The 16,613-nt window shown below is 38.4% G+C and overlaps 1 protein-coding gene across 2 annotated transcripts; it reads right to left on the bottom strand.

Annotated features, from left to right (window-relative positions):
- Nucleotides 1-7,689: 7,689 nt before the first annotated feature.
- On the bottom strand, nucleotides 7,690-14,749 carry LOC6042006 (angiogenic factor with G patch and FHA domains 1). 2 transcript variants are annotated; one of them, XM_038263897.1, is made up of 5 exons: nucleotides 14,211-14,749; nucleotides 14,015-14,149; nucleotides 13,836-13,956; nucleotides 8,477-9,001; nucleotides 7,690-8,414 (listed from the first exon to the last, which is right to left on the bottom strand). In XM_038263897.1, exons 1-5 carry the CDS (start codon nucleotides 14,634-14,636, stop codon nucleotides 7,708-7,710), a joined length of 1,914 nt encoding a protein of 637 aa, XP_038119825.1. In that variant the 5' UTR covers nucleotides 14,637-14,749; the 3' UTR covers nucleotides 7,690-7,707. The 2 variants fall into 2 exon arrangements, with proteins under 2 accessions (XP_038119825.1, XP_038119824.1); XM_038263896.1 differs by lacking the exon at nucleotides 13,836-13,956 and adding an exon at nucleotides 13,346-13,757.
- Nucleotides 14,750-16,613: the final 1,864 nt, after the last annotated feature.

Here is a 16,613-nt window from a genome sequence, read left to right as displayed (position 1 = left end):
TGGAAACCTGTGGTGGACATATTGGCATGGAGGCAGTCTGATTCGAACTGTAATTGACCATTGTCCGGGGAAGTGCGCGTAACTCAAATTGAAAGAAAATGTAATTTGAAAATCCCCTACGTTACCATCAACCGGGGTAACATTGTGCCTTAAGAAACTGCTTTGAACCAAATTTGATGATTGAGATTTCCAAGTGTCCACGTGGTTTATGGATGGTCCCATGAGATTTCACACTCTCGTATATTTAACAGGTTAAGCATTTGCTCCTAACTCCAACCAATTTGCTGATTTTTGCTTTTCAAACAACCTATTTTGTAAAACTGTTGACAGAAATTTGCTTTCTCCCTTCCTACTGAGCTATTTAATGCTCGATATCAGTTGAAAACGCTTTTTATTAGCTGTAATTGAATGTCAATGTGCTGATATGGTAACAAAAGAGGCACGATGAGCAATTCTCTACCAAAACCGGAAATGGATTTTATTTGTATTTTTTTATTTGGCTCAAACTTTGTGGGGGCCTTCCCTATGACCAAAAATGCTATTTTGCGTCATTGGTTCACCCATACAAGTCTCCATACAATTTTGGCTGCTGTCCATACAAAAATGGTATGTAAATATTCAAACAGCTGTAACTATTGAGTGAATTTTTTGATCAATTTGGTGTCTTCGGCAAAGTTGTAGGTATTGTTGAGGACTTTTGAGAAAAAATAGGTACACGGAAAAAAAAATTTGCAGATTTTTTTATCAACTTTTTTTTTACTTAAACTCAATTTCCCAAAATACGTATTTTTTTTATTTTCGAGATTTTTTGATATGTTTTAGGGGACAAAAATCCGCAACTTTTGAGCCATAGAGAAACATGGTCAAAAAATCTGCCGCCGAGTTATGAATTTTTGAAAAAATAGTGATTTTTGGAAAAAATCGAAGTTTTATGCAAAAACAAGTTTGACATTACTTTTTAATGCAAAATTGAATTTGCAATCGAAAAGTACTTTACAGATTTTTTTGATAAAGGGCTCCGTTTTCAAGAAATAGCCACCGAAAGTTTGATTTTAGCGAAATATTTTCAGTTTTTCAATTTTTAAAAATAGTGACCATGAGTGACCATTTCTAAAAATATTTTTTTTAAAAGTTCAAAAAATTTGCTATAAAATTGTCTAAGAGACATTGAAGATTGGACCTCTGGTTGCTGAAATACAGCGGCTTAAAGAAAAAGAAACACGAAAATTGAAGTTTTCTAAGTCTCACCCAATCAGCCCACCATTTTCTAATGACGATATCTCAGCAATTAATGATCCGATTTTCAATGTTAATACATGAAACATTCGTGAAATTTTCCGATCTTTTCGAAAAAAATATTTTGAAATTTTTTTAATCAAGACTAGTATTTTAAATGGGCGTAATATTCAATATTTGGCCCTTTTAAAATGTTAGTCTTGATTTAAAAATTTTCAAAATATTTTTTTCGAAAAGATCGGGAAATTTCAAGCAGCAGCAGCAGGGAGAGAGAGAGCCCTAGCAACGCAAATTCTCTCTTCGGAGAAGGATTTCTTCTGCAAAATCTCCTTTATTTTCTAGAGAGAGAGAGAGAGAGAGAGAGAGAGAGAGAGAGAGAGAGAGAGAGAGAGAGAGAGAGAGAGAGAGAGAGAGAGAGAGAGAGAGAGAGAGAGAGAGAGAGAGAGAGAGAGAGAGAGAGAGAGAGAGAGAGAGAGAGAGAGAGAGAGAGAGAGAGAGAGAGAGAGAGAGAGAGAGAATCGGAGAGCAGCACCGAAGAGGGCAAATTGTGTGCGAATGCCGTAGAATGACACACCAAATGTCGTAGGATGGTAGATTCAAGAAAATTGCCAAATGCGCGTTCACACACACATACACACACACTCCCGTTTCATGGTACACGCTGATTGGGTTCGATGCGTCAAGTTTCCCTGCCACGGATGTTCGATTGATGTATCTAAATTCGTCACCTGAAAATGCCATCAAAGACTGCGACCAACTACAGATACATCCGGGGACGAGCAAAACCGCCAGCGGAGGCAAGGGGTACAACGAATCTACTACGAGCTCGTAAGGGAAGATTAACTTTGCCGCATAGGGTTATTTTTTTCACTGTTTGATTTTTTATAATTTTTGTATTTAAGATATCGTAAAACCCTTTCAATCAATTGTTGTACACATCATGGAGAATGTTTGGTGAAAATATGAACATTTTTGGGGGTCATCCATAGAAACTGGGTGGTCGATAAACGACGTACTTTTGGTATTTTGATATTAACTCGTATCCAATCCGTTCAAATATAGGCAATATGGGTATCAAACTTCATGATTTTGAATGGCCCATTCAGACAATATAATTTGATGTCAATTTTTGGACCATGGCCACTTCGGAACCGTTTCTGGGTACCCCCGGGGATCCTATGAAGTGGCCAATATCATATCAAAGCAAAACACATCAATATGGGTATCAAAATTCTTAATTTTGTCAATACATCTCAAAAATGGTCTTCCAAAATATTTTTCTGGTCACTGGCCACTCCGGCACTGGTTCCGGATTTCCCCCCGGGGAAATCTTCGGAGTGGCCAATATCATATCAGAGCAAAGCCCATCTATAAAGGTATCAAAATTCTTCATTTGGTCAATACATCTCAAAAATGGTCTTCCAAAATATTTTTCTGGCCATTGGCCACTCCGGAACCGGTTCCAGATTTCCCCCCGGATAAATCTTCGGAGTGGCCAATATCATATCAGAGCAAAGCCCATCAATAAAGGTATCAAAATTCTTCATTTGGTCAATACATCTCAAAAATGGTCTTCCAAAATATTTTTCTGGCCACTGGCCACTCCGGAACCGGTTCCGGATTTCCCCCCGGGGAAATCTTCGCAGTGGCCAATATCATATCAGAGCAAAGCCCATAAATATGGGTAACGGCCCCGGGATGCACAGCCGAGTCAGTCAGGAAGCTTCCCCCAATTCGTTCGAAGATTTCGTTTATGCAGCCTTCGAGGAAATGCCCGTGTCCGGATGAACTTGTTTGGTTTTTGATACTGAACATGAAAATTGACATTTCGACAGTGGTGGCCAAGACCTGGAGTGGCCGTTGATCTCATAGCAGGTTCCCCCAGGGCCCGGAGGGCCTTTTAAAGAACCATAGGAGTTGTGGCAATATGGGTATCAAAATTCATGGTTTTTGATATTGAACATGATAATGGCCATTTCGACAGTAGTGGCCACAACCTGGAGTGGCCGGTGCCCTCAAAGCAGGTTCCATTTGGGCCCGGGGTAACATACGAGTTGTGGCAATATGGTTATCAAAATTCATAGTTTTGATATTAAACCTGCAAATGACCATTTCGACAGTAGTGGCGGTGCCCTCATGGAATATTCACCTTGGGGGAACATTTATGACAATTTTGCCGACAAATCTATAAAACAAAATAAAATAATCTTATTCCAGAGTTCACTAGCAATCCAAAAACTCATTCAAATTGTTTGGTCCTATGTCTTTCGGTTATGTCTCTGACATACCATCTTGAACTTTTTTTCTCAATTATTTCTTCTCGTTACTCTCCACAGCGACAGCAACGAGCAGCAACATGCCTCCGGCAGCTTCCGGAGCAGGACGCGGCCGGCCGGGCACGACCACGCCGCGAGGAATTTCGCTTGTACCGGACCCGCCCCTTGCGGACCCTCCGGGTAAGAGAAGATTATTTTTTAGAATGTTTTTTAGGACGGATTTTTAAAAACGGAGTCTTAATTATTTATTGATTTTATGTTTCATTATTCAAACAAGTTACAATATCAGCGCTGTATACGAATAATAGTAATATTAATTTTTTTTTCAGCATCTGCCTTGCAATGTGGCAATTGCGGCAAAGTGTTAGCCACGATGTCCAGCTTCACAAAACACGTGAGAACGCAACACTAACAGCCGCCGTCTCTGGAAATCTGCACCATCTGCTCTGCAACATTTGCAGATAAAAAGAAGTTGCGGGACCATGTCAAGGTGGACCATCCGACAGTTAACAAATGCCGATACTGCAGCTATGTGTACCGATACTCTGGCAATCTGGCCAGGTACGAAGCTAGCTTGGGAGAGGAGCTGAGCTCCTCTCGCTTCGGTGGTAGACCACCGACTGAAGCCAGCCTTCAAATTTCCCGTGGTTTTGTAGGGAAGAGGGAAGGCTAGTTTCTGAAGACGCCACCTGGTGGCGCTTGCGAGAGGAGTTGAGCTCCTCTCGCTTCGGTGGTAGACCACCGACTGAAGCCAGCCTTCAAATTTCCCGTGGGTTTGTAGGGAAGAGGGAAGGCTAGTTTCTGAAGACGCCACCTGGTGGCGCTTGCGAGAAGAGCTGAGCTTCTCTCGCTTCGGTGGTAGACCACCGACTAAACTAATGCTGTGGAGCGAGTGGCGTTTATATTTATATAAAAACCGTCGGCCGCGCTGCTTCTGTGATTTTCCCCTCTGCTTGGGGAAGGCGTTTCATTTTTCGGTTTCATTTTGCTTCGCGAAATTTTGAATTGCTACTCTGTATAGAGCCCTAAGACGAAGTTCTTCGTCAAAAACTAACTTAATCCACCTGTGTGGTTGGTGCCTTCCTCACACCTTACTAAAAGATTCTCATAGATCTTTACAATTTAAGACTCGTAGGAAAGGGCTTTCGATTTCCTTATCAACGATGGGTCGGATGATGAATCCGGACATAGTTTACATACAAATAAGGGAGATCCGGATTCAAAAAAGTATATAAAAACCACATAAGTGGTCATAACTTGAGACAGGGTTGCCAGATCATCAATGTTTGGGACTCATTGGAAAGGTTTTCAATTATCTATCCAATGATAATTAACATGGTAATATTTGGTACGATTTCAGGTCATTTGTCTAACATCTGGTTATATGCGAAAACACATTTTATTACTTAACTTTTGAATTACTTATCGAAACTTAAATTATTTTGAAATCAACCAGTGCTGAGAAAATTGAGTGACAATTTCGATAACACACAGACACACAGAGAGACATTTGTTCAGATTTCGTTTCTGAGTCGATATGTATACATGAAGGTGGGTCTACAAGTATTATGTAAAAATGATATGTTCATTTTTAGAGCAGGATTATAGCCTTACTGCAGTGACGAAGACAAAACGGTCCTGTTAAAATATTATATTTTGTTATTAGAAAATTCATAGACTCAGCCCGTGGATATGGGACCATCCATAAACCACGTGGACACTTTAGGGGGTATGGCGATTGTCCACGCTCCATACAAAAAAGGGGGTTCGAGATTATCAAAAAAGTGTCCACGTGGTTTATGAATGGTCCCTATACCCCGCAAGGAATTAAGGAAATCAATCATTAAATTTTGTTCAGACCAAACCAAATTTATTAGTAATTATTATTTCGGTAAATATGGCCAAAACTAAGGGAAAATTTGACCAATTTCGTCTGAGACATAAGCCTGTTGAAAATATACTTTGAAGTTTTTTTTTCCAAAATATGGTCTTTCAATTTTTCCAAACTCATACAATTTGAAAGTTAATTTTAAGAACTTATAATATGTTGAAAAAAATATCGTTGTGAATAATAATATGAGCAAATTAAGAAGCTTGATTAGGACCCAGTTGTTATTTTTTTATTACATTTACATTTAGACATTTTAAAACATTTTTAAAATACAGGCCAGACTCGATTATCCGAAGACCTTGAAAAAATTTCACTTCGAATAATCGAATCACGAAAAAAAAAATTTTTGGTTCATGAGCTTTAGTATGACCCCTAAACTACTTTGAAGTTATTTAGAATTTTTGAATCCTAGATGGCGGCCAAAATGGCGGTGATGAAATATGAAAAAAATGCATTTTTTGATTTAATGGGCAATCAACCATTCAAATTTGACTAAAATGGGGTCACAGAACTCGAAATTGATGTTAAAAGTTAAAAAATAATAAAAAGCGAATCCTTCGGATGATCGAAACTTCGGATAATCGAGTCTCGACTGTATAAAAACGGTCGTTGGAAACGATCGTGGATAGTCCTAGGGATGCCCAATTGGTGCGAAAAATTATGGCTTTAAGCTTTGCTTTTCACCTGCCAATTTTTTAATCTGTTGAAAAAGTACTATATTTCGGTGAGACAAAGTGAGGGGAAGACTAGGGGTTAATCACTTCGAGTATACTGCATACGCGTATCATACGCACATAATATTCTCATTGTCTGCATACCGTATTGACGATATAGACCTCATATTCGTCGCATATGAGGTTATATCAGCCCAAATATCAGCGTGGATATCATACGCGCATAATACTCGCGCAGTATTCCTAGGTTGCATACCGTATCGACTCCAATATCGGCTTCATATTGGTGCAGTATCAGAAGTGAATTGCCCTTTGGGGGAAGAGGTGTTGACATTTTTAAGCCCGCATCTGACCAGCCGCCTATTTCGACGGCAGTTGAGCCGACGGTTTTTCCCAACGACCGAGTCCAATAAGGAACTGATCGTACAATATTTAAAACGAAAATAAATTTGACGTGAAGACTTCCATCATTGTCATGATTTTTCGTTCAAAGATATAAATTTTGCGTCGCTTTCAATGGCTTCACCTTAACGGCAAGATTGTCGGGCCGGGTTATGATTGCTCACGAGGGGAGAGGGTGGTCTGAGATTGTTGAAACCTCGGTCGAAACAGTGGTCCGTGTTTCGACAATGAGTATTTTCTATAAATAATTTAAAGCCGTCGCAAATCCGTAGTCAATTTTCCACAGCGAATCGGAATACGCTAATTGGAACGACTGAAAGCTGTCAAAAGCACGAAAGCACGAGCTCGGAAATCGTCGAACAAAGGGGTCAAAATGTAAAAATTACTTTGACTTATCAGTGCTTTTTACTTCGAATACGTTCGAATGAGCGGACATTCAAAGCAGCGAAGTTCGATTTAACGAATCCGCTCTGTAAATTTATCCATGGTTTATTTTTTTAATTTTAGCTAAAAAATGACGAACTGCTCGTCACAGTGTCCTAACGCAAACAATGATCGAGCTCGAGCTGTCACAGCCCCTACGAAATATGTTGGCTGACATAAAAAAAAACTTTTGCTAGAAAGTGACAAAACAGCGTTTGCTTGAAAGAGAAAGCAGATCTGATGCAAACAAACCCACAGCTGCCATGTAAACATACTTGGAATGTGTTGGGCAATATCTGACAAGAAAGTCTGATGAAAAATCATCACTTCTGCATCTTCTCGTGCTGGACATCTTGTAGAACCTTGGCCTTCACGGAATCCAAATCAAACACTCAGTTCGGGCAAGTCATTTTGTAACAGCGCCTTCGCATCTGATTAGGGAGCATGCATCGCATCGTCATGTCACTTAAGCAGAAAAAATCTCAAATTATCGTTTGAGTTCTGGACCAAAGGACAGCCACGGATAGCTACACTCCATTTCGTGGATACCTCAAAAAAAAATCAACGGGAAAATTACAGTAAAATTAGGGATCACGCTTCACTTAATCGAAGTCGATAGAATCACATGGATAACAGCTGCAACTCAATGGCGAAAATCATCGTCGTACTGAAGAAGAGATTGGCGAATTTTGTAAATGTCAAGACTGTTAAAGTCGGTACTAGGGATGCAATCCAGAGAATGATGTTATTTTTCGTTTTTTTTTCGGCAAAATAAAATCAAGAACAATAATGTTTTTCCGTTTATTCATTCCGAGTCACTCGCCTCAAACAGGTTCACAGTTTGCACCACAGGTTTACGTTTTTCCTGCTTTTTCTTCCAGATGGTCTTCTCTCGACCACCCCGAACCGGCTGCTCCCCTCCTCCCGGTTTCTTCAACGGCTTACTGCCCAACCCGCTGGTTCCAACGTTCGTCAACAGTCCGATCGGTTCCTTCAACCCGTCCTCGTTCTTCCCCAGCGTCTCTCCCTCGTTCCAGCCCAGCTTGGCCAACAGTTGAAAGCCCTTGTTCCCGCTGTCAATCTGCTGACTCAGCGAAGCCTTTTCCGTTTTGTTCTGCTCCTGCTCCTTCTCTTTCTGCTTCTCCTCCGGAACATCCGCACAGGCCTGGTACCGCTCCTGGGTGCGCAACCAGATGGCCTTCTTCCGTTCGTCAACCGTACTCGCCGGTGTCACTCCACCGCCCTGACTCCCCAGCCCACTGGTGCCCACGTTGGCCACCATCGGAATCGGTTCGCGCAGGCCGTCCTCGTTTCGACCCAACGTTTGACCCTCGGACCAGCCCAGTTTGGCTAGCATCCGGAAGCCCTTGTTCTCCGCCGGGATGTGCTGGTCGACGGAGGCCACCTGCGCCTTGGCGTGCTCGTTGGTGCTGCCCTTGGTTTTGCGCCGATGGGCGGCCCGGTCGGTGTAATCGGAGGTGGACCCGGGTTGAGCCGGTGGGTCAACGTACTCTGTGAAAAAGGAGAAGATTTGTGTTTATCTAGAGGAAAAAGGTTGTCTAGAAAGCACTTACTCTCATCCTCCAGGCCGTACCGCTTCTGCAGCAGCTTCAGCCCTTCCCGGTGGCTAACCGGGTTGACTATCTTGTCGCCGTCTTCCGCTCCTCCTCCTCCCGACGCAGCCGCCCCTCCAATCTCGTCACCCCGCATCAACAGCCCCGGTTCACACTTGGCACAGGTGCTGGCTCCGTCGTGCACGTGGCAGAGAAGGCGCGTCCCGTTCAGCTCCAGCACGTCCCCGTGGGCGAGGGGAACCGGATCACTTTCCTGCATGGTCGGTGCCATCCGGGCTCCGTTCAGGAGCGTTCCGTTGCGGGAACCGAGGTCGAGCACGCGGTAGGTGGCCTTCTTCTGGTCGTAGCTGAACTTGAGGTGGAACTTGGACACGTTAATGTCCGGAATGATGACGTCGTGGTCGCCTTCGCGGCCCAGGCTGCCACCCTTGCAGGTTACGATGAAGAGGGAGCCCCGGCGGAGGGCGGCCACGTTGGTTTCCTGGACGATTATCCGGAGCGAGGGCGGGTACTTGCGGGAAATGTCTGCAAAGAGGAAGGGAGAAGATTGTTCGGTGAAGAGCAATTCCCGACGAAATCGTGGCTCAAACTTTGTGGCGACCTTCCCTGTGACCAAAAAAGCCATTTTGTGACATTAGTTCACCCATACAAATCTCCATACAATTTTGACAGCTGTTCATACAAAAATGGTACGAACAATGTCAAAATCAGTAACTTTTGAAGGAGTTTTCTGATCGATTTGGTGCCTTCGGCAAAGTTGTAGGTGTTGATGAGTAAAACAGGACGGAAACACGGAAAAATAGGCGTTTTTCAATTAAACTTTTTTCACAAAAAAATCAAGTTCCCAAAATCTTTATATTATAATTTTTATTTTTTTTATATTTTTCAGGGGACAACAACTTGCAACTGCAACTGGTCTATTTTCAATGTTAAAAAAAGAAACATTTGTGAAATTTTACAAAAATGTTATGAAAACATTGGAATCAAAACTAACATTTGAAATTGGCGTATCCTAAAACATTTGACCCTGTTCTAATAATAGTCTTGATTCCAAAAAAAAAATGAAATATTTCTTTCGAAGAGATCGTCAAATTTTACAAAGTTTTCCCCAGAAAATGTTGCACATAATTTAAATTTCAAATTTTCTCAAAAATTTATCTTAGCTAAAATATAAAAATGTATCCTTTTAAGAATTTTAGAATTAAAAAAAAATAAGAGTTTGAGAATTTAAGGGGTTACATACATGTAAATCAAAAATGTGTAAAAATGTCAGGGGTTGATATGAGCACACATTTAAACTTTTTGAAAATCTTTTTGCAGGGCATTAACATATACATTTTCATCTATTAACAAAATAAATATGGAGACATTTGGACGTATCATTTGCCGAGGTATAGCTCTTAAAATAGCAGTTTCAAAAAACGGGTGCCACGATATCTCAACACTGCTTTGACCAAATTGGCTCAAATATGGTGAAGACTCGTTAAACCGGTCCTGTGGGCAAGACGAAGGCCGATTTTCAAAAACTTAATTTAAAAAATGAAAAAAAAAATGTTTTTTATATAAAGAATCGTCAGTTTTTTATTTTTGCATTTTTTAAAAAAGTCAGTCATGAAATATCTTCATATAACTTTCAGGAGTGATTGAACATAATCTTTTTAGTGAATGTAAAGAATTTTCTGAAATATAAAATTTTGAGATTTTTTTTTATAAATTATGTAAATTTTGTATTTTTTTTTAACTTTGCGAATTTAATGAATATTGTGAATTTTGTATATTTTGAGAATTTTTGTAAATATTGTAAATTTTGTGAATATTGTGAACTTAGTGAATTTTGTAAATTTTGTATGTTTTATATATTTTCTAAATTTTGTAAATTTTGGTAATTTTGTAAATTTTGTAAATTTTGTAAATTTTGTAAATTTTGTAAATTTTGTAAATTTTGTAAATTTTGTAAATTTTGTAAATTTTGTAAATTTTGTAAATTTTGTAAATTTTGTAAATTTTGTAAATTTTGTAAATTTTGTAAATTTTGTAAATTTTGTAAATTTTGTAAATTTTGTAAATTTTGTAAATTTTGTAAATTTTGTAAATTTTGTAAATTTTGTAAATTTTGTAAATTTTGTAAATTTTGTAAATTTTGTAAATTTTGTAAATTTTGTAAATTTTGTAAATTTTGTAAATTTTGTAAATTTTGTAAATTTTGTAAATTTTGTAAATTTTGTAAATTTTGTAAATTTTGTAAATTTTGTAAATTTTGTAAATTTTGTAAATTTTGTAAATTTTGTAAATTTTGTAAATTTTGTAAATTTTGTAAATTTTGTAAATTTTGTAAATTTTGTAAATTTTGTAAATTTTGTAAATTTTGTAAATTTTGTAAATTTTGTAAATTTTGTAAATTTTGTAAATTTTGTAAATTTTGTAAATTTTGTAAATTTTGTAAATTTTGTAAATTTTGTAAATTTTGTAAATTTTGTAAATTTTGTAAATTTTGTAAATTTTGTAAATTTTGTAAATTTTGTAAATTTTGTAAATTTTGTAAATTTTGTAAATTTTGTAAATTTTGTAAATTTTGTAAATTTTGTAAATTTTGTAAATTTTGTAAATTTTGTAAATTTTGTAAATTTTGTAAATTTTGTAAATTTTGTAAATTTTGTAAATTTTGTAAATTTTGTAAATTTTGTAAATTTTGTAAATTTTGTAAATTTTGTAAATTTTGTAAATTTTGTAAATTTTGTAAATTTTGTAAATTTTGTAAATTTTGTAAATTTTGTAAATTTTGTAAATTTTGTAAATTTTGTAAATTTTGTAAATTTTGTAAATTTTGTAAATTTTGTAAATTTTGTAAATTTTGTAAATTTTGTAAATTTTGTAAATTTTGTAAATTTTGTAAATTTTGTAAATTTTGTAAATTTTGTAAATTTTGTAAATTTTGTAAATTTTGTAAATTTTGTAAATTTTGTAAATTTTGTAAATTTTGTAAATTTTGTAAATTTTGTAAATTTTATAAATTTTGTAAATTTTGTAAATTTTGTAAATTTTATGAATTTTATGAATTTTATGAATTTTATGAATTTTATGAATTTTATGAATTTTATGAATTTTATGAATTTTATGAATTTTATGAATTTTATGAATTTTATGAATTTTATGAATTTTATGAATTTTATAAATTTTATGAATTTTATGAATTTTATGAACTTTAAGAATTTAATGAATTTTATGAATTTTGTGAATTTTATGAATTTTATGAATTTTATTAATTTTATGAATTTAAATAAGTTTATGAAGTTTATGAATTTCATAAGTTTTATGAATTTCATTTAAATAATTTGATTTTTTTTTATCTAATCTAATCTAATCTAACACAAACGCAGCCAGTCCGATGAAAGCATGCTGGAAAGTCTTGTGATTAGATTACGCCCCAAGCACTTTTCTTGTCATTATTAATAATTGTAGTACATCCGAGAACACCCGAAAATGTATTACAAAAATTAAAGCGGCCAGCCCTACTACGTTGTGTTTACCGCAGAGAGGATTCTGAGAACGTGACAGAATCTACAGGGAAGGAAGGATGCGTGGACATACCGTACCAAACGCTCCGGTTTTATGAATTTAATGAATTTGATGAATTTCATTAATTTTATGAATTTCATAAATTTTATGAATTTTAAGAATTTTATATATTCTAGGAATCATATGAATTCTAAGAATTTAAAAACAATCATGAATTTTATGAATTAAATTTCATGATATTTCTGATTTTAATTTTATGAATTTTATTAATTTAATTTCGTGAATTTTATGAATTACATTTCATGAGTTTGAGAAGATTTATAAATTTGATGTTTTTTTTTTTTTTTATTTTATTACAGTCGACTCTCTGGCTGTCGATCTTCTCGATGTCAATATTGCTCCATGTACAGATGAATTCTTCAGTCCCTTCAAACTGCATACTTCGATTGTCTTTATTCCTCGATATTTTCTCTTGCTTGAAGGATCTCTTCCTCGACGGTCCCTTGGATTCAATTTGCTTTAAACATCTATTTCGATTGTCAATAATTTAACTTTCTCATTGCTTGCGTAGAAATTTTTCTTGGAAAAACGAAGGCGTTTGACATTAGTTTGTTTTTGTTTGATGGACGTTGCCATGATTCTCTCCCATAGCTGGTTAGCAAGAAAAAACTAATTTCAATCGAGTCTTCATTTTGCTTCTCTTCCTCGACGGTCCCTTGGATATTGACAACCAGAGTGTCGACTGTAATATTATTATATGAATTTTATAAAATTTAAGAATCTTGTAAAGTTTAAAAACATTTTAAAATTTTATGAGGACTTTGTAAATAATTTAAACAAGTCCAAACATGCAAAATATGATTATCAATGCAGAAAAATGCATTTTAGATTTTTTTCATTCGATTCAACTTATATTTTCATAAAAATTTTGAAGTTTTTTGAAAAAAAAAAAAATGATTAGCTCCCTGATTCTTCAGACCAATTTTGAAGCGAAGGGGCGACATAAACTTCGAAAAATATTTGCAACGGCCTAAATTTTAAAAAAATAAGAATTTAATGAATTTAACTACATGAATTATACTGAATTTAATTTTTGAATTTTATCTGCTTTAAAATTTTTATGAATTTTAATTTCTTGAAAATTAATGAATATAATTTTATAAATTTAATGAATTTTACTAATTTTATAATTTAATTTGTAACTAAAAATCAAAAATCTCCCAAATTATTAATTGTTTCAGTACGGCAACTTCTAAAAAGTTTTTGCACTCGCGAAATAAAAGAAAATCTGGTATCTGGATCTGGAAGTTGGAAGAAACGTTCTTCTAGTATTATGTTCCTCCCCAAAGCTACCTGGATAGTTTGCCCCAAACATGGCCACATCTTCTTCCCCGTCGGAACCGCCTGCGCCGCTAGAGGAATCCAGCACGATCACTCGATCCCGACCGGCGGAACTTTCCTCACTGCTGCTGCTGCTACTCTCCTCCAGCTCGCCTTCCTCCGCCTCGGACACTTCCTTCTGCTTCTTCTTCTTCTTCCTCCCGCGATCTTTTCTGTCCTTCTTCCGCTTTCGGTCCTTCTTGCGATGCTTCCGACGACGCTGTTCCTCCTCCTCCGAAGACCCGCTCGACGACGTCGACCGACTAGAGCGACGTCCTCTCCTCTTCCTCCTCCGCCTGGGACTCCGGCTTCGTCGGCGCCTCCGACGATCCGGTTCCTCGTCCCGGGACTTGAAGGCGACGGCGTCTTTGCTCTGCTTGTTGCTCTGGAAGTATCGCATGGGGGACAAGAGAAGAAAGAAAAGGGCCCTCTTAGCGGTCGCCGGTCCCGGAGGTTCACCTACCTAGAGCGTTCGAACGCATTCGTCCGAGGTCCAGGCCGGTGAAGGCTGATACGAGGGAGTTTAGGGAGGTTTGGTCAGTGCTGTCGTAGTAGACGGCCGGGGACGCAATTTGATGGGAAACCTGTGAAGACAACGCAGACGTTACGAACTGAGGTGGGAAATCATCCGGCAGAACCCACCTTTTGTCGCACTTTCGGCTTCTTCTCTTCGAGCTGCTCCTCCGGCATGACCTGGGAGTAAAAGTCGTACTCTCCGGTCTGTTGGTTGTACTTGAGGTAGCATCCACGCTGGCCGTCGTAGTGAAGTCCGTAAATCTGGAACCAAAAAAACACCATTAAATCCGTCCTCCGTCAAATTTCCCTGCAAAACACCCACCGCATTGTAGTAATAACCAGTTTCCGGATCGTAATACATCCCGGAAGTGGGCTCGTAAATGTACCGATTCTGGTAGTCAAAATCCTCCGCCGTTTTCTTGATGTCGTCCACGAAGGCCTTCACGTCCAGCGGCTCCGCCGATCTAGCCTCCTGCTCGGCCTTCTCCAGTGCCTTCATCACGTCGTCATCGTCTTCCCCGTCCGGAACCTGCTCCGTAGGAGCCGCTTTCAACTTGCGTAACCTTACCAAACCGGCCACCTTCCGACGGAGCCGCCGGATGGTTTTGGCCTGCTGCCGGATGCGGCAGTGAAGTCCCCGCACGTAAGCGTGAATCTGCCCGGCGGTGATGTCGTACAGACTGGTGACTCGGAGCAGCTTGGTGCCGAGCCGGGACCGCGGCGCCGCTGGCGGCGGTTTGGATGGCATTCTTGGGCCGGGTGAGACCGTGGACGAAGACGTTTTTTTTTCAGGTGCACGTTTGTTTACGTTTTTGGGGGAATTTTCGGTTGCTAATCGAATTTGTTGTGACGTTTGGGAAGGAAGTGTTGCCAAAAGGATAGAACTTAGTTTCATCGTTTCATCGAGTTGCCTCATCGACATAACTAGTTGGAAATTATGATTAAAATTTAAATTTTTTTTTCTAAATTGAAATTGGGTCCTAAATCTGGAGCAACGTTTGAAAGGGGCGCATTTGCTCTTACGGCCTTTTCCATTTCATTCATAAGCTGTACATGCACTTCGGAAGGAACCGGTCAAGAAAAAAAATCAAATGGGCAGCAGCGGTGGCGAGAGCAAGCCAGAGAGGGTGAAGAAATGCCCCAAAATCGGTCCATCTCCTTTGTTCTGCTGTTCTTATATCGATTTACGGATCCGTTTCTTGACCCCTCTGCTTCCGAACTCCATACTAGCCAATAACACTGACTAACAAAAAATGACAGAAATGACTTCGCAGGCGCAACTTCAGGGGGAAACATGAAGTTTTGGGTCCCCAGAAACACCATGCACTTTGAATTTTTCAAAAATATTTACACGCAGAAAAATACATATTATGTACGATCAGCCTTACGAGGTTTGATTCGACAAATTTTTCGTTGAATATAATCAACGCCGATTATGGGTTGACACAAACCTTAATTTTCTCAACTCCACAAAAATCTTTTGATGTTTTGAAAAAGTTGCTTTGACGTTTACCGTTGATTCAACAAAAATCCTGATTTGCAATCTACAAAATACATGCAATGTGGGAGTAGTGAACAGCACAAATTCTCAACACAAACTTTGGAAAAAACCATTCTACCCTATTTAAATATTTTTGAAAAAATTCAAAGTGCACGTGGAGATCCCAAACTTTATGCTTCCCCTCGAGTTTAGTCAACAATTAAACAACCTTAAAAAAATAAAAAAATAAATGACAAGCCTGAATTTCAACATTTTAATGCAAAAAAGCATGGAAAATTCATTTTACAGCAATCATTATTTAAAAAAAATAAAAAAAGTTTTTTTTGCGGAACAAAAATTTCCAATACATTTTCAAATGAATTTAAACATGTTAAAAATGATTACACAGCGAAACAAAATAAAAAAAAATATTGAGAACCGGTTCCGGGCCAATCCGGATTTGGAAACTAGAAAAAAAACAATTTTTTCACAATTACAATGCGTCAGACATATTAGAAAAACGTGCTGTTGAAGCATTCTTTCAAAAAAAAAAAAAAAATTATTCGCTCTACAGCATTGCCTTGGCGTTCTCGATTGCGAGATTCCTACTCGAAACTAGGTGTTCGAAGGCTCGATTGTTGAGGCAATTGCAAACCTCTTTTTACACCTTTGCTTCCATCCACCCCGGGATTCGAACTGACGACCTTTGGATTGTTAGTCCAACTGCCTACCAGCGACTCCACCGAGACAGGATCCAGGGAGACGACTCCTACACCTGGACTGAGCTAACGACCCAACCTTTAGGTTAGTCCGGGGCCAACATTTACTTCCCTTCCGACGGAAGGCGTCTCGTCTCAAAAAATGCCACCGGGACCGTCTGGGATCGAACCGAGGATCGAACCCAGGCCGACTGGATGAGAAGCAACCACACTTACCCCAACACCATGGTCCCGAAGCATTCTTTGCTGCTTCATATTTTCTGACCATCAAAACATGACCAAGTAGAGGAACCTGTTCTGAATATTCCGGATCAGGAAACCAGTGTTTTTAGCCATATGATCACCCCTAATTCTGGCTCGATGCCGCCATCACGCGACCGCGTACTCCGTTTGTTTGCCAACAAAGCTGCAGCTGGTTGGTAAGACGAAGTAAGAGGGGGAGAGGTTTTGACATTTTTATGCCCGCATCTGGCCCGCCACCTATTTCGTCGGTCGTTGAGCCGACGGTCGTTTCCAACGACCGAGT

This window comes from Culex quinquefasciatus, chromosome 3, assembly GCF_015732765.1.
Source record: "Culex quinquefasciatus strain JHB chromosome 3, VPISU_Cqui_1.0_pri_paternal, whole genome shotgun sequence".
In the NCBI taxonomy this organism is placed as follows: domain Eukaryota; kingdom Metazoa; phylum Arthropoda; class Insecta; order Diptera; family Culicidae; genus Culex; species Culex quinquefasciatus.
Note: the sequence above shows the minus strand (reverse complement) of the source record. Positions and strands in the feature narration are given on the sequence as shown.